The following is a 17,836-nucleotide window of genomic DNA, read 5'->3' on the forward strand; positions in this document are numbered from 1 at the left end:
CCCTGGGCCATATATATATATATATATATATATATATACATGGCCGCCGCTACCTACTGTGTTTTGCACGCAGACGGCCAAATGTAGGGGTCGTCCAAATCATTATTCCAAGGTTACCTATATTTTTATTATTTTTTTTGGGTGTAATAAAAAAAATTACTTAAATATTTTATTATTTTTTATATAAAAATAAAAAAAAGTTCCCCTTTCAGACCTTGTGGTCTATAAGGTAGATGATGTAAAGGTCATCTGTTTCTGTGGCCTACGGCCGGGGTCGGCAACCTGCAGCTCGCGAGCCACATGCGGCTCTTTGGGTGTGAAGCTGCGGCTCTTTAGTTCCATACGCAAATATTATTTATTTTATCGAAACATTTTTTTCAAATAGTTCTGAATATTTTAACGAGAATTAGGCACTGATTCTATCTCTGAGCCACTTGTACTCGCTTTTCACTACACCCCTCTCCCATTACACACGTTCTCACTGTTGTCAGTCGTCGGAAGCTCTCGGCCGTCGTCGGATGTTTCTATGTAGGTTTTAATTCGCTTTCGACACAAGACGAATTAACATCTTCACCAAGTGCTTTGAATAGTTTGTTGTTTCAAGTCAATGAGTTAGAAGCGATTATCTTCTCAAAGTTAGAAGCAATCTACAAGTAATGCTAATATGGCGAGCTTTGCGGTACCACTAGAAATTGTGCAAAAAATGCAAACCATTTATAGATGGTGAGTATCTGAAAGACTGCTTCATACATGCATCTGAAGAACTGATTCATGATTTCCAAAACAAACCAGAAATTTTGAAAAAAAATCAAAGATTTGCCACTGTCCTCTTAAACAGAACAAGATAGAATAGCTCAATGGTCTTCAAATGTAACATATTTGCAGGCGAAGATTTCCAACTTTTTTCTGTCATATCACTTGCTATAGATGAGTCTTGCGACATAAAGACACGACACAAGTTGTCCATTTTGTCAGGTATATGTCTTCCGAAAGGCCCAAAAGAAGAAACTCTAGGATTGCTACCACTCTCATGATAAACAAGAAGAGAAGATATAGCGCATGCCATGCAGAGCGGCAAGTTACTTCATTTTCAATTTTTAAAACAGTATCGCGATAAAATCAGTACAACTTTTGACATGAATTACTTCAGCACAGTTATAACCAAACCTAAGATGAATTTCTTGATAAATTTGAGCAGTTCAAAACCAATCAAACTATTCTAGCATTCCTGGTACACCATCTCAACACAAATAGTAACGAAATCTACATTGATCCATTTCAAATTGATACTGGATCTCTAGAAATGCAATTGCTCGATTTAAAAATAAAAAATAAAAGTAAAGTTTTGTGGGGTGGAAAATTTACAGAGTTGAAAATCAAGTTGGAAGTGTTGGAGGTCCAGAAATGTGTGTACGTAACGCAACAAAGGTGACCAGCTTTCAAAGAAATGCCGCGAGATGATGAGTTGAATAGTCTTTCAGATTGCTACATCTTTGGATCGACATGTTCGTGCAAGAAAGCGTTCTCTTGTATAAATAGAATTAAAATTAAAGTAAGAAGCCAACTTAAAAATGAAAATTTAGAGTCGTGTTTGAAACTAGAAACAAGTTATGAGCCTAATCTATCCAAACTTTCTAAAACCTTGCAAAACCATCGCTACAATTAAATTTGTTTGCTCAATTGTTTGTTAGTGAAGTACAAGTTAGTGGTGTAGTAAATGTTAAACTGCTTTAGTTTTTATCGAATTAAAAATAATTAGCTAATAACGCTATAAATATTATCTAATTTGTAGTGAAAAACACTATATATATAGGAATAAAAAGTTTAAAAAGAGTGTGTGAGTAGGCCTACTGTTTATTGTTGGCAAGAAATAATGTTGTGGCTCTTTAAAAACTTTAAAATTTTGTAAATTCTAATTTGTGGCTCTTCCGACTCAAAAGGTTGCCGACCCCTGGCCTACGGTTAACAAGGGTGTCATGTGACCAGCACAACGAATAAAACCGCCTTTACGTTTCCCTAACTAATGTCAGGTACCCATTACAGCTGGGTGGACTCAGAGGCGCCCGAAGATCTCGAAATTAAATATCCCAGTCTTCACCAGGATTCGAACCCCGGTCCCTGGCTCGGAATTCAAGCGCTTTACCGCTCAGCCAGCGCTCCTCCATTATTTTATTTTATATAAGTTCTAATTATTCTATTATCCTTTGAAAACTATTTAAGTTATTAAGCTAGTTAAGCGTAGAAAATTGTTGGGTCATTTTCGATCGATGTAGATGTACATTAAGTTGAAGGCTACTAGCTGTTTGGAGCAACACGCCAACGACCGATGAACAACAAAAAAGGGGGGGGGGTGGCGAAAAATAAAAGATTTATTTTCATTGTAGTTATTAATTCGTGTTTAATTATTACCAATGTTTCCAAAATTAAAATATCTTAAGTAAGAGATGTCGTTTCATCTTCTAATAAGACTTTATCAAATGTAGACCGTTTTCGCGAGATGCGTAAGCAACAATATGGGTTAAAACATTTTGAAGAAAACATCTCAAAACGTCTTCCGGATTTTTTTATCTGGGATTGGTCGAATTTCTTCCGACTTTCTAGCCGACTTGAGCAAAGTATCCTTTTTGCGACTCTTAAAAATTATGTAGGCAACACTATTTCCACCCCCCCCCCCCCCCCAAAAAAAACGGACTCGTTTTAGTGAAATTGCATTATGTCATTTCGTATTCTAAACATTCTTAGAAAAACTCATGGACCTCACTGTGGGAGCCTACATTGCTCCTCTAGGTCCCCAGCTTTTAAGGGGCTCGAACGAAAATTTTGTCATGTATGACGTCACCATCCAGAATTGCTTAAGAAACACTTTTTAATGTGTTTTATTTCAAGTCATTGTATAAGTGACTTGTACTTAGGATTATTTACTTTATATCAATTCAATAATAATTCACCGTTCAGTTTTTTCATTTTGTCCTAGATGTGAGTTGAATAATTTTGTAGGCACCTCTGAATCCGCGTATATCAAATGATTTTGGACACAATGCACATCTCTCCTACATATAATCGCGATAATCATTATCAAAGTTTACGAAATGTTGAAAATGGTTCACTGTCAATGGCTTTTGTGTTTCGCGCCACCATATTTTGAACTGAATGGTCCATGCTGGTTGGTTTAGGAATAAATAAATAAAGGCGACATTACAGGCACACAAGGAGTCAATGATTAGGGTGATATTAATTCTGAAAAGACACGAATATAATGCAGAAAGAAAATTTTTAAAAATTGCTCTTGAAAAGAAAACAACAATAGATGCAAAGCAATAAAGAATGAATGATTCTGAAAAGCAGCCTTAGCAACAACTGGAGAAGGACTATGACTTCGTAAAAGAAAAAAATACAAAGTTAAAATTGGAAATAAAGCATCTAAGAGGGATACTACAACGGTGCGAATATGAAATTATGAAATGGAAAAAAAAGGAATAATCAACAAAAATGGTACATGGTCCAGCTCAGTCGTAATAACTTTTTTTCTAGAAACAAAAAAGATGGGGGGGGGGGGGAATTTTTTAATTTCACACGCAGGCGGCCACAACCCTCGCGGTGGCCCTGTATATATATATATATAAATATATCCTAATCCAAAAGAACTCTTCAACAGCAACGCGCAGCAAAGGGCGTAAAGTCTTAAGGGAGGAGGGAAAACTCTCATCGCGGGCCGGATATAGCCCACGTGCCGTAGTTTGGTAATCGCTGACCTACAGTTAGTTTTGACATGGCGGATCTAAAGTTAGTTTGGGAATCGCTGGTCTTAAATTAGTTTCATACATATCTTAAGGTTATATCTGAACAAAGAGCGTTGAAAAAAAAAATAGACTTAACAACATGAAGCCTTTAGACTTTGGACCATTGTATTGACACAAGAAGTAAAAATAAAAATAGTTTTTTTTGTTGTTTTTTTAGGTTTACTGACATGGATGATGGATTGATATTTATATATACATACAGAGAGAGAGAAAAGAAGATAAATATAGATAGATAGATAGATAGAGAGAGAGAGATAAATTAGAGAGATAGAGAGAGAGAGAAATAGAGAGAGAGATAGAGAGAGAGAGAGAGATAGATAGATAGATAGATAGATAGATAGATAGATAGAGAGAGAGAGAGAGAGAGAGAGAAATAGAGAGAGAGAGAGAGAGAGAGAGAGAGAGAGAGATAGATAGATAGATAGATAGATAGATAGATAGATAGATAGATAGATAGATAGATAGATAGATAGATAGATAGAGAGAGAGAGAGAGAGAGAGAGAGAGAGATAGAGAGAGATAGAGAAATAGATAAATAGAGAGATAGATAAAAAGAGAGAGAGAGAGATTGAATTAGTTATTCACGTTGTTAGAAGTGTTTGTAATCTTTTCACATTGATACCATTGTTTTATTACACGTATCGATCTTTCTCTTTTTGTATTCACAACGAATACACTACCCAATCATTTCGATCACGATTCTTAATTAATAACCCAACAATTGAACAGAATCATAGATCATTCTATTATCTTTATTTCTATTTAAAATCATTGCAATGACATGTAGACGAAAGTAATATAAGAAATGGTAACAATCAGATAACAAAATCTACACTAAGAATGCGAGTTATAACAGAGCAACATTTTTTTTAACTTCACTTGTTTATTTAGAAATATTTATACCTGATAAAACATAGCTACGAAGGTGGAGAAAGCTATTTAACATGCTCAAGTAATGGAGGTTGTTTTTCTTAAACTAAAAATTTCTTATGGAGCATGATGGTAAAGCGTTGGAACCGTGTTCAAATTTCAAACGAGACTGTTTTTTTTAGTGGAATTTTTGGAAATCGCTGAGTCTAATGGGTGCCTTGCTTTAGTTGGAATAAGAAAAGGCGGTTGGTCGTTGTGCTGGCCACATGACACCCTCGTAGGCCTTAGTCCATAGAAGTAGATAAGCTGTAACATCATCTGCTTCCATAGAAGGCAAGGTCTGAAAAGGGTACATGACTGTACTGTACTTATTTCGTGTGCAATGTTTGAACGTGACTCTGGTTCTAGATAAATCTGTCAAAATAACAACGTCTATGGTTTCAATGAATGTAGACAATGGACTCTAAGACACGAGGAGTTTTGAAAACAAATGCTTGAAAGATATTAACAGAAGTGGGGTAGCTGGTTGTGTAAAGGGTTTACTTAATAGCTGGAGCCGACACCGAGCCATTGATCTCTTGTTGATTTTGGAGGATAAATTGTTTGTATTCAGGCCCAACCCTAACAATTGCGGATAGGGATGAGGAAAATAAGTGAAAATTAAGATTTTGTACTAGAAAATATATTAGTCTTTAATTTGTTTCATTCTTTACTAAGTACAAAATCACGATCAAATTAAGTTCACTTTACGAGCCTTGCGTGTAGCGACGTCACACAGTAGATCATCATAATTCAGTTTCCTACGTAGCTCACGGTCAATTGCAAGAATTGACTAATTGTTCAATCTATCTTTGTGAAATGTTGACTTCAAGTAATTCTTGATTAGTTTGAGGCGCGAGAAGCTTCTTTCACTAGATGCCACAGTTACGGGTAATGTTAAAATATTCTGAGTGCAACAAAGTAGTTTGAGGAAGCAGTGTATCTTTCATTAGTGGACAGATACGCTAAAATTTTTACTTGGGTTTATTGGCGGTATTTGGTAGAATATGCCTTAAAGATGACAATTTTGTCTATTTTCAGGAGATCTTTATTATGAGTTTTCAGGAGATTTTAATAATTCCAGGAGATGTCTAGGAGCTCCTGGAAAATCAAGAGGCTGCGGGAATGTTATAAGTTATAATCGACTGCTTTAATTATTTACACCTAGAATTAGAGCGAGGAAAATGAAAGAGCGGGGGCCCAGTGCGGCCACATAGGTTGCAATAGTCTAAGGCCGGCCCTGTTTGTATTGTTGGCCACATTGTTGATATTGGTGGATAAATTGTCTGTATTGCTCAGAAATCTCTGCATCGTTCGTCCTGTGCCGAAAATGTCTGATAGGCCGCTTACTGACCATGTATACAGTAAACTCTTTATGAACGAAAAGCAAAACGTCAATGAATAATTTTTTGAACATTTTCTGAACATTCTGCAAACAAGATGCCCGGTCAAAATATAATGAAGGTTAATCTAACAGTTGGACGTTTTGGCGAGTTCTTTAAGAACTTTGGTCCCTGCTGTTGATCTGCAGCCTGTTGAATGCATCCAAAGCCTGGCGGTACGGTGATTGTGGCTGTGGCGCTATTATACGACCTCGGCTGTTGGCTTGAGTGGAGCGAACACTTTGACCCTGCAGCAGACGAGAGATATCCGTTGATGGAGAAATGGAACTTGCCACCTGTGGTTATAAAAACAAGACACAAAATTAACGTTTTAAATTAATGTTTCGCCAAGAAAATAAAGTCATGTTATAAAACACAAAGAAAAGGGGAATAATAAAATAAGCTTCTCATTATTTTTCTTTACGACCTAACGTCCTCCCGTATGATCTCTAATATTATGTAAATATTGTTTACTTTATTAACTACAAGAATCATCTGCTATAACTTAGCAGATGGCGTTTAATGACTACGGTCGTGTTTCACGGAGACAAAACTGGTTATCTCTGCATCTACAGACTAGATCCCGTGTACGGAAGATTGGAGATACCCGTTACCCCTTTCCAAAAGTACAGCCCATAACCCAGAAGCGTTGTGAGGGGGGGGGGGCAAAGGGGCACGATGCCCTGGGCGCCAGCTTCGGGCGGGGCTCCCCCCGCAGCCCATATTTCCATATGTGGTGTTCATGGAAAATGGGGGAGGGCGCCAAAAATGCACCCTTCCCCGGGAGCACGTTTTGCCCACCACGCCTCTGTCATAACCTACAGTCAATCACATCCTAAAGAAGACCCTATTGTCAGGCCTGCTGTATTGGATTCAATAGAAAGGAAAACGGATAGCTGTGCGATATATCCTCTTACAGTCTTACCTTGTTTTTTACGTCCATAAATTCATCCGCTGTGACAAGAAATGAGTCCCAGGGAGATGTGTAATTTAATGTACGATATGTATACACCTGTTGTTGTTGTTGTTTGTTGTTGTTGTTTGTTGATGTTGTTGTTTTCACTTATATTCGCGTTCATAAAAAAAAATTACAAAAGGTTAATTAAGTTTATCTCATTTAACTTTATACAAAATGTTGATGTTCCAAGTCTGTTTCAAGCACACACACAAAAATACAGTATAAAGGGCATTGAGGAAGCTAGGGGATAGAGATGGAAATAGATAAAATAAATAATGTCAAGGAAACTTCAGTAAAAGATTACTATTGTATATGTTTATACCTGTGGTATTTATTGTATGTGTTTCAATACATGTTTGTACAAATACTCCTTCTTCCCTAGTGCTATTAGAGCATGGAATGGGTTGCCTGGGCTAGCGAGGTAAACCAGTGACTTAAACTATTTAAGTCATTGGTAATATGCATGACTATGCATGACGCGTAGGACGTAATCATCTTCTTTTTTATTTTTGAAGTAACGTCTGTATTACATAAGAAGATAAGATAAGGTGTGGCCTTTACTATGCATGCGTCTATACATGTTATACTCATTGTGTACACTGTTTTCATTCAGGCCGGTGAGAGGGAGCCCTTGTTCACTTTTACTGGCCTAGAGTTCCAAGAGCCGAAGGTTCAACTCTACCTGACAGTTTAAGAAGAAGAAGAAGAAGTGTGTGTCTAGACCTGCGACATTGCGTCTATTGTGTCTGTATCTGTCGGATGTGTCGGTACAAACACAACAGATGCGGCAGCTGAGAAGAGGACTTCTGTTGAGCTCAACTAGGAAATTTTATTAACAGTCAGAGTAGAACGTCGCCTTCGTTCTCAACGTGTCTTACTTGAGAACTCAGTGATGTCTAAGAGTTTTGTAGTATCTACATCACTAAATATCTTTGTAATTATGTGTGTGTGTCGCGTCTGTCGCCTCATTATTACCCTAATTGAGTGTAGGTCTAGATATAAACCAAGTTTTCTTTGGGACAGCTAAAACCAACCTGGAAATCTCCTCACATCTCAAACAAGACTTAACTAAGAATCTTTAACTCTAATGTCAAGGATGTCCTACTGTATGGTTCTGAAACATGGAGAACAACTGAAGCGACAACAAAAAAAAAATACAGACCTTCATCAACAGATGCCTGAGAAATATCCTAAGAATATACTGGTACAACAAAGTAGAAAACACCAAACTGTGGGAGATGAGTGGGCAGAAAAATATAGAAGTGCAGATCTTAGAGAGGAAGTGGAGATGGATTGGTCACACCTTTAGAAAAGATACCAGCAACAGAGCTAGACAGGCCTTAGAGTGGAACCCCCAGGGAACAAGACGCAGAGGAAGACCAAAAAGAACATGGCGACGCAGTGTACTAGAAGATGCCGAGAGGACCGGGAAGAGGTGGGAAACCATCAAAAAACTAGCAAGAGACCGTGGAGAGTGGCGTGTTTTTGTCGAGGCCCTATCTTCCATGAGGAACCCAAAGGAATGATGATGAAACAAAATTGAGATCCCTGCACCGTACCTGAGAGCTGTTGGTGTCTCGCGCTCTTCGCCCTCGTCTGTGTATGGGTCTGACGTTGGACATGCGTGTGGTGTTGCTCTCGTCCGCGTCCTCGTGGCTGCTGTCCCCGAAGGTTATGGAGTCTTGGCGTAGCTGTCCAAACAGATGGGATACCATAGAAGTTGAGGGCCAGGAATCAGAGTTAAAGCTGTGCTCTTGTTCCTCGTCGCTGTCACTTGTTCCCTCGTGACTTAACGTTTGATGCCGGTGGACTGAAGGAACTGAAAAACAAAGTCACATAATTTACATTTGGAACTAAAATCCTTGCCTAGAAAGCTAAAGATATATTTTAGGTATATATATTTATACATTTTTCCAGTATCAGAATATTTCCATTTTCTGTTTGTGTTTAAAGTGTTTTGTCGTAAAAAAAATAAAAAAAAAAACTCAGTAATATTCAAAAACTAAAAAACTCAAAGTTAAACATGTTTTATTGATTTAAGCTAAAACCATCACAGAACAGCAATGTACTCTATAGAGCGTGCAATGCAAGCGGGGCTACTGACCGACGTCCTCCGCAAGGGGGGGAGCGCCCCACAATAGAGATATAGCTAATTTTCAGCAAAATTATCGAGGACATATCGTTGAAAAAAAGGCGCAAAGTTCCATTCCTTAACGCGGTAATTTAGTTTTTAATCATTTGTATTTGACATTAACAACTTGCTACAATCTTTGTTGAAATAATTTTATTTGTTGGTAAAACCTTTTTTGAAAGACTGCAAAGAATTTTTTTTTTCTTTTATTCGGAAATTAAATAGGGGCCACCACTTCTTCTTTCGCCAGGGCCTAAAGCCCCCCCCCCCCCTCTGAAGTCAGCCCTGTCGCATAATATTTAATAAAACAAAAAATGAAATTATATACTTTTTCACCTGAGTATTACAAGTTCAGTAGCTTAAATAGAGGGTGCCGGGATAAGGGGCCCTAGTGACGCCACTGGAAAAGCTACTGTTATTTTTGTTTCGATTGTTTTTTTAAATGATTTTATTTACAACACATCTTAGGATGTCAGGAAATAATAATAATATGCCCAATGAGAATAACCAATCTTGTGTATGTCTTCTCATGTATATTAATAGCAAAATCGAAACTCTATGGCGGGATTGTTGTATGCAAAGAGATAAATATGTTGGGGGTTAGGGATTTTTGATATTGTGTTGATTGTTCTGGGGTAGAGGATCCTTAAATCAATTTTTAGTCTCTGATGGTTTCAATGGTTAGGTAGTATGTCTTTGATATTAAATAGTATTTCTATTATTATTATTATATTTTTAGGTTAATCTCTTTTCAATTGATTATGATTTAATACATGTGAACTATGAGAACTTACAAATAAAAAACTATATAATACTAAAAAGAAGCCCTCAAAAGAGGCAAGAGGGCCCATAAAAGAGGCATATAAAGCCCAAAAAAGAGGAAAAAAAAGAGGCCTAAGGCCCAACGATTCCTATGATGATAAAGCTAAAATTAAATAGCGCAAATTCTTAGGTTTCCTATAAAAAAAAAAGAGTAAATTACTTGAGGGAAGTACAAAGGAAAAATAAAGTGAGTAAATTACTTGAGAGAAGTACAAAGGAAAGATAAAGTGGGTGAATTACTTGAGAGAAGTACAAAGGAAAGATAAAGTGGGTGAATTACTTGAGAGAAGTACAAAGGAAAAATAAAGTGAGTAAATTACTTGAGAGAAGTACAAAGGAAAAAAAAAGTGAGTAAATTACTTGAGGGAAGTACAAAGGAAAGATAAAGTGAGTAAATTACTTGAGAGAAGAACAAAGGAAAGATAAAGTGAGTAAATTACTTGAGGGAAGTACAAAGGAAAGATAAAGTGAGTAAATTACTTGAGAGAAGTACAAAGGAAAGATAAAGTGAGTAAATTACTTGAGAGAAGTACAAAGGAAAGATAAAGTGAGTAAATTACTTGAGAGAAGTACAAAGGAAAGATAAAGTGAGTAAATTACTTGAGAGAAGTACAAAGGAAAGATAGAGTGAGTAAATTACTTGAGAGGAGTACAAAGGAAAGATAAAGTGAGTAAATTACTTGAGAGGAGTACAAAGGAAAGATAACGTGAGTAAATTACTTGAGAGAAGTACAAAGGAAAGATAAAGTGAGTAAATTACTTACGTTCGTGTCTGTCGTCATTCCTCAAGAGAATGTTCCTGAACTGAACTTGTGCCTCCTGGTCGTACTCAACCATCTGTCGTAGTCTTTCTCTTTCCGTCTGCTCTTCCATCTCCAGCAGCAGCAACTGCTGGGCGCTGATAGTTTCCTTCAAGCTGGGATCAACCTTACTCTTGATCTCGCCCAGGCCGCTCAGGTCTGCCAGGAAGCAGCCTTCACCCTGAGAATCAAACTCGCAGGAGTGGAACAGTTCGTTGTCGTCCAGATTGGCCATCTCGGAGAAGACGCCCTCTCCGTCCTTGATCTGCTGCGCCACGGGGAACATTTTGCGGATGTCGTTGTTCTCACGGCAAGCTTTAAAATCGTCGTAAAGTTTCTGGAGCTGAGCGCCATTCTCGCAGACACTGACGAACCTGGAGTTGATTTTGTTTTTCTGTTCTTTGATCATGTGTGTGACCATGCTGGTGAGGTACTCTTGCCTCTTCTCCAAGTGCAGCCTATACTCTATGAAGGCGTCTTTAATCTCCCTTTTGATTTGTCTGTCCAGAATGTCCAGCCTCTTTGAGGCGTTAGCGAGAGCGTCCGACCTTCGCTTCAGTTTTTCTAAGATTTCTTTGCTTCTGTTTTCAACGCCGGTAAACTCGGTGGAGTTTTCTCGCATCGCTTCGGAAATGTCAGCGATTGCGTGGCCGTCAACTTCTTTGTGGTCTAAGACCGTGCAGTCTCTGCAGACTGGGACCAAGCATTTTTTGCAGAAGAAGTTTACAGGCTGGCGGTCGTGTTTCATGCACACTTGCTGAGATTTGCTGACCGCCTGAGCCAAAAAGTCCATCATCTGAATGACCCTATGGTCGTTGGGCAGCTCCTTGATCTTCTTGCGGTTGAGGAATATCTCCACCCTGCACGTTGGGCATTTGAGCGTGCCCTCCATCGCTTCGTCCATCCTGAGAGTGGATCGACGTAGTGGCTGTAGGGAATGATCGTAGATCTGCGTCAGACAGGGGAAGCAGAAAGTGTGGTTGCAGGGGAGAGACTTGGGCGCCAACTCGTTCTGGTTGTATCTTTCGTGACACACGGGGCAACGCAAAAACTGCTCCTCGAAGACGGCCTCGTCTACGACGAGGCTCCTGCTAGTTTCGGATCCCCCTGACGCAGCAGCAGCAGCAGTAGCTGGGGCCATATTAACACTAGGTGAAGACGAGCAGTCACATTCTAACTGTCCAGACGACATGCTTCCGTTTCTGAAACAGAATTAAGTCCCTTGTGTTAATTCTATTTTCTAATAATAATAATAATAATAATATTAATAGCAATGCTAAATTTTCGAGATTATATGTAATAACAAAGACGTAGCGAGTGGGATTCAACTGTCACGTGGTCCCGCTTCAAACTCACATGTTATCGATAAGCTTTATTTCTTGACGAAAAAAAAAAAAAATCTCGAGGCCCCTTGTGAGTCGGGGGGGGGGGGGTGAAGAGAGAAATAAAAGAAAAAACTAAAGCGAAATATTTGTTTTCTCAAGTTAGACCCATTAACACCATCACTGGTATATATAATTCTTCAAGTAATGACTTTAAAAAAAATATTTAAAAAAATATCTCTTTTTTTTTTCTTGTCATTGTTGCAAACATTTCATTTAAAAAAAGATATCAGTAATACAAACATTTAACCAAATAATTAAATTATACGCTATTTTTTTATCTATTTAATAAACTCTTCAACATTAATAAATGAAGCATAAAAGTCAATACGAATTTACTAAGACTCCTGAGGACAGGTAAACAAATTACCCTAATTATCTTCACGACTATTTGTTATACTTTATGCTATTATTTTGGTAACATTAGTCAATGTACAACTTACCAGTTGAATTAAAAAAATATATTTCAATATTTATATTTTATCCTTAATACCAGCACCGGCTTTCATTTGCTGTCTTTTCAAATGTAATTAAAGACATTATTAATTATAAAGAAAAGGAACACACTCACTGTAGGCCTACAATATATAGATTATTACACTTTAGCAGACTTCCATTAGGTTAGGCTGGAAATGTATGTTGTTAAACTCTCGGAGTCAAATCGCTACAGTTTTGAATAAATTGAAATATAGTCCTTCACACTATACACTTCAATCTATATCTCTCAGTTATATATTCTACATTATAAACCATGACGGATCGCTAAATATAGACGTCTAAAAATAGTTTGATGACGATTTTTAAGGTCGTCCTCGTTTCCACAACACAAAGTTAAACGATTTGATAAACACGCAAATCAGCGAAGGAGAAATTGACTTATTTTGGTACAAATCTGGTGAACGACCTGGTCTGAACAAAGAACTTCGCAAAGAAGTTTGGTCCGGTGACACATATTTAGAGGCCAGTTACACAAAGACGTCTGCGAGACTTAAGTTTTGTTAGGCTGACACATACATATGTGACAGATCGATATACGTCTATAGATTCTGTAAGTTACCTTTGTTCAGTAATGGAAGGGGGAGGGCAGGTGAATCCTTGGTACTTTGGTAGACTACGATAAATGTGCACGTTTCTTAAGACAAAAGACTTTGTCCATGCTAGACATTGCTACATTGCTACAATGCTACATTGCTACAAGACATATTTTATGCACAACATATGCCCACTTGTCATTATTTCAAATCGGCCTCATTTTGTCATCGTTGTATCTATAATGCTAAACACCCTCGTACTTCAGTTAACTGACCACTTTATATGTCCCTCGTAGATTTAAGCAAACTACGAACTCATATCTTAGAGATGTGACGGTATTTTATTCAAAACAGTACGGGAATCCTTTCAGTACATGGACCAAATGTCTGGAACTCGCTCCCCAAATAGCATATTGAACTAGAAGGAAATGAGAAGGCCGACACGCTTACGAAGAGTGGGAGAACAAACACACAATCAAACATTGCACTCTATCCAGAAGAAATGAAGAAACTAATTGTGAAAAGAATAAATGAAAAAAATGGTCAAGCTGTTATCCGAATCACAAGAAAGTCGACGCCTATTATTAGCTATCTCGACATGATCAAAGTATAATCTTTCGCATCAGAACCGGACACAACAGAATGAGACAAAATATGTTCGGAAGCTCAAAATTCGAACCAGTGAAATCTGCCCATGTCACCAGGCAATGCTGACCATGTCTTTCAAAACTGCATTCTGTATCAAGAGGCCCGAACAAGACACTGGTCCTAAAACAGCCCTAAAGGAAGAAAACTATATGGAGAGCTTCCTGATTTTGGAAACCACTGCGCGGTTCATCTTATATATTGGTTTAGTCGTCTTAACGCTACAACATAACAATGAGAACGAGGAAGAAGAAAAAGCTCGTCAAAAATCTCAGACAAACAACATACTTAATTAAATTCAAGAAAAACATTAAGACCTTTTCCAAACGTGTTTAGACTAGCTTGTCCTATTAACTCTCAAAGGCGGCTCTAGTAGTGCGCAGGCCCATGGGCGAGTTTAAAATCAGGGTCAAAGAATATTGTGCGATGGGCAGACCGTAACCATATATTCTCCTTATTGCGGGTAAAGGTAAGAGGCCTGGGGCAGTTACCCTACTCGCCACTTCCTAGAGCCACCTCTGCGTGTTTATGTTTATTATATTATCATGGCGACTTGGGCCAACATTTTCATGTTAATAGCGCTATATATATATTAAATTATTGATATTATTATTAATTAATTTTCATTCTCTGGCGCTGCCAGGGTCGAACTTCGGTAAAGGGAGACAAAATTCATTGTAGTCTCCCCTTAACAGTGTCCAGTGAGAAGTTTTCTGATGATTGCCCAAAAGCCAGCTTATTAGACATATCAGAATTTCACAACAGCATAAACGTACCTATTTCGATAATTGAAAGTAACAACTTATTGTTAGGATAACAACTGAGACAAATTTTGAAACAAATCCTTACAATATAACGCAACATCAGATAAATATACTTTAAATCAAAGTCTTAATCCAACTCAAACTCATGAACACTTACTTAGTGACTGTTTCGCACAACTTACAAGAGTCGATAACAGGCTCCACGATGGATGCTATCTGACCACTTTCTTAGCAAATAGCCAATCAAGAGAGTTTCGATTATGGAAGGGGGGTTGTTGATCAATTGGGGAAAGGACCTCCCTCAACAATCACTGTATCGATTATCGCAAAACTAATAACATGAATGAATCAAATATTTTAAAATAACTTAGCTCATTTCACCTCGCATAATCTACACCAATGTCCAGGAAGATAGTTAAATGTAATTAAAAAAAACAAACAGACGTGTTTAGTTCTTGTAACTCCTTGGTGGGATTGAGAGGACACAATATGATTACGTCTTACACAACTAGGCCATTAACTTCCTTTCATTGCAAGATAAATTACCTTAAATCTACTATCGATGTATTGATTCAGTTGACGTAAAATCGATACCATATGCCTACTAAACCAATCAGAATCACTCCAGACTGTTTGGGTGCTATTCGATTTTTTTACTTTATTGACGATTTCCTTCTTGGCAGCCTAATGTATGACGTATAACTTGTGCGTGATAGGTGTTCTGTTAGATTCGTGTTTGTTTATCTCCTGGTAGCGCCCCCTTACCTACTGCTATGACTCAAATGTAAACAGTAAACTTTTTCCAGCACCAAGGTGAGGTCGAAAACAATAATAAAAATATTTGTTCGACAGTTACTGCAGTGAGTCATTCCACTTGCGCTGCCCCCCGGAAGGATCTTGAAAAATCAGATGGCATGAGAAAGTGTGCAACACCGAGATCCTCAGACAACGACGTCTACGCTAGCATGATCAAGTTCGCCGGATGGAGGACAATCGCATCCCGAGAGTCATCCTCTACAGGCAACAGGAGTCTGGCTCAAGAAAAACTGGTCTTCCCCACCTCCATGGATGTAATCAAACGAGACCTCAAAGCAGTGAATGTTGATGACTTTTGGGAAGATAGAACAAACTAGATGGACAGAGATGATGACCAAGAGAAGCTATAGACAGAGAAAAAAGATGGGCCTCAGCTCTGGAAGAAAAACATGCCAAACAGTAAATGTCTGGCTCCTCTATCACCAAAGGGAAAGCCACCTTAACCTGTAATATATGTGGACGGGAGTGTCTCTCCAAACCACGGCTCCACAGCCACACAAAAAAAGAGCTCGAGCAGGGTGTCATGTGGCCAGCACAACGACCAACCGCCTTTACTTTCCCCAACTAAATTCAGGTACCCATTAGAGTAGACTCTGATTAAAAAAAAGATTTGAGTATGTCAAGGTTGTCAAACAAAATGTGAACTATAGGCGTACATACATGGTGCAAGGCTATTTATTTACTTCTAGTAAGGGCTACTAGTATTAGTCGTACAGATGTCACTAAGTCTGACTAAGTTTATCTTCTAGCAATAGAGACATGAGTTCATCCACAGGTTAATCAGGCTAGGACATGGATAAACATAAGGATTTTATTTTGTCTGACAGCTTGTAAATAATTTTACGATATAAACAGACGATCTATATTTATCCAGTTAAATCGATCTACTTTAAAAAAAAAAAAACACACACCTGCTTAGTTATTCTTTATTTCAATAGTCACCTTTATACACAATAATTTCGCTTGTTTATGTAATACAGATCTTAAATTTATGAGATACATTCTCACACATGAACACACACACACACACGATTCATTCTTGAAATCAAATGTTGTTGGAAGCCGATCAGTTTATCATCTTTACCATCTCGTCTGCGTTTGATGTCGTACGCTGAGATGGATGGCCATTCTTATAATACGATATGATAGTAGGGGGGTCAACATTACAGAGGTGTCAGTTGACAGAAAGGGGGAAGTGAGACGGTGTTAAGCTTTAAAAAGGCATGCAAAATAAAGACTTTAACTTTAAAATAAAATATACTGACAGCATTGAATATAACATTCTAATTGACTGGAGAATGAGTGAAAAAGAGTTTGGGTCTCGGGGTGGGGTAATAGAATCATAATGATACCTAAAAATTATATAAGCAACAAGACGCTGAAACCGTGAGAGACGCTATGATTGGTGTGCCGCTCCGGTAATACATTAAATCAATCGATTCGTGGCCTACTTTACATACATACACACGCAGACACTTAGGCAAGATACACACCATACAACACAGTTTAAAACACACTCACACACAAACATGCACACATAGTCTCTGTAGCAGAAAACACACACACAGACCAGAGGCGTAGCTAAGGTGTGGGTAGGGAGGGACGAATTTTAAAATCCCCCCTGGCCCCCACTCGAGGTAGGCCCCCCAAATGAGTGTTTTTTATATTAAATATTAAATATTACGCAACATGCAGAGGACTACAAGGAGGTCAATCCCCATCCCGGGCCCACAAATGATGAGAAATTTCTAGCTACGCCACTGACACAAACTAACTCTGCTATCTTACCGTTTCATTCGAAACGACGTCTACCCGGCCGCTAGGCTCCGGTGACGTGAAAAAAAAAAGGCACAAGTAAACTGTCCAGTAATTCACAAAATGTTAAGGCTTGACCAGACTGTACGGTCTTAATATTTCAACGCCTAGATATCAACAAACAGATCTTAGCACACATTCAATCTACGGCTACACAAGGTGGCGAACTACACGAGACGATATCGATCCGACTAATCGAACACGGCTGGAACAATCGCCCAGGCTGTGTCTCACCTGTCTGGACTTGCCACTAAGTCACCTGCATGTTGTTCTACCCGATAAACTACCATCGACCTGTTATCTCAATACACCTGCACTGGATCGTAGAGTTTATAGAAGAAGAGACATACGTTCGCGTTAAAAATGTAAAAATCTTTTTGGCCTTTTAAATGCATTAGTTTAAACTAGGTCACATATCCATTAGTCTGCTGAACCGTTGGGGCACCACACACAATCTGTCGACCGTCTTCCTCTATTCCACTGTGTCTCTTGCCTTAAGTAGAATCTCTGACAGACCCGTCTATTATTTGATATTGTCTTCCCATTTATTTCTTTGTCTAGCGGAGTCTAGCGCTTCTTCT

At 38.3% G+C, this 17,836-nt stretch overlaps 1 protein-coding gene across 6 annotated transcripts; it reads right to left on the minus strand.

Moving 5' to 3' along the window:
* Window positions 1-4,538: 4,538 nt before the first annotated feature.
* LOC106080044 (tripartite motif-containing protein 60-like) lies at window positions 4,539-17,594 on the minus strand. Of its 6 annotated transcripts, none has more exons than XM_056038967.1 (4): window positions 17,490-17,594; window positions 10,767-12,004; window positions 8,609-8,868; window positions 4,539-6,387 (listed from the first exon to the last, which is right to left on the minus strand). In XM_056038967.1, exons 1-4 carry the CDS (start codon window positions 17,543-17,545, stop codon window positions 6,208-6,210), a joined length of 1,734 nt encoding a protein of 577 aa, XP_055894942.1. In that variant the 5' UTR covers window positions 17,546-17,594; the 3' UTR covers window positions 4,539-6,207. The 6 variants fall into 6 exon arrangements, with proteins under 6 accessions (XP_055894942.1, XP_055894943.1, XP_055894945.1 ...); XM_056038968.1 differs by lacking the exon at window positions 17,490-17,594 and adding an exon at window positions 17,229-17,473; XM_056038970.1 differs by lacking the exon at window positions 17,490-17,594 and adding an exon at window positions 15,006-15,092.
* Window positions 17,595-17,836: the final 242 nt, after the last annotated feature.

The sequence above is a fragment of the Biomphalaria glabrata genome, chromosome 8, assembly GCF_947242115.1.
Source record: "Biomphalaria glabrata chromosome 8, xgBioGlab47.1, whole genome shotgun sequence".
NCBI classification, from domain to species: Eukaryota; Metazoa; Mollusca; class Gastropoda; family Planorbidae; genus Biomphalaria; species Biomphalaria glabrata.

Bases quoted from the DNA above. Each gene is read 5' to 3' on its own strand.
- LOC106080044 (XM_056038967.1), bottom strand. From the start codon at position 17,545: ATGGTAGTTTATCGGGTAGAACAACATGCAGGTGACTTAGTGGCAAGT. The intron at 8,869-10,766 runs GTAAGTAATTTA...TTTGTTTTTCAG, and splicing joins GAATGACGACAGACACGAAC to TTCCTTCAGTCCACCGGCAT. The intron at 6,388-8,608 runs GTACGGTGCAGG...TTATAACCACAG, and splicing joins GAGACACCAACAGCTCTCAG to GTGGCAAGTTCCATTTCTCC.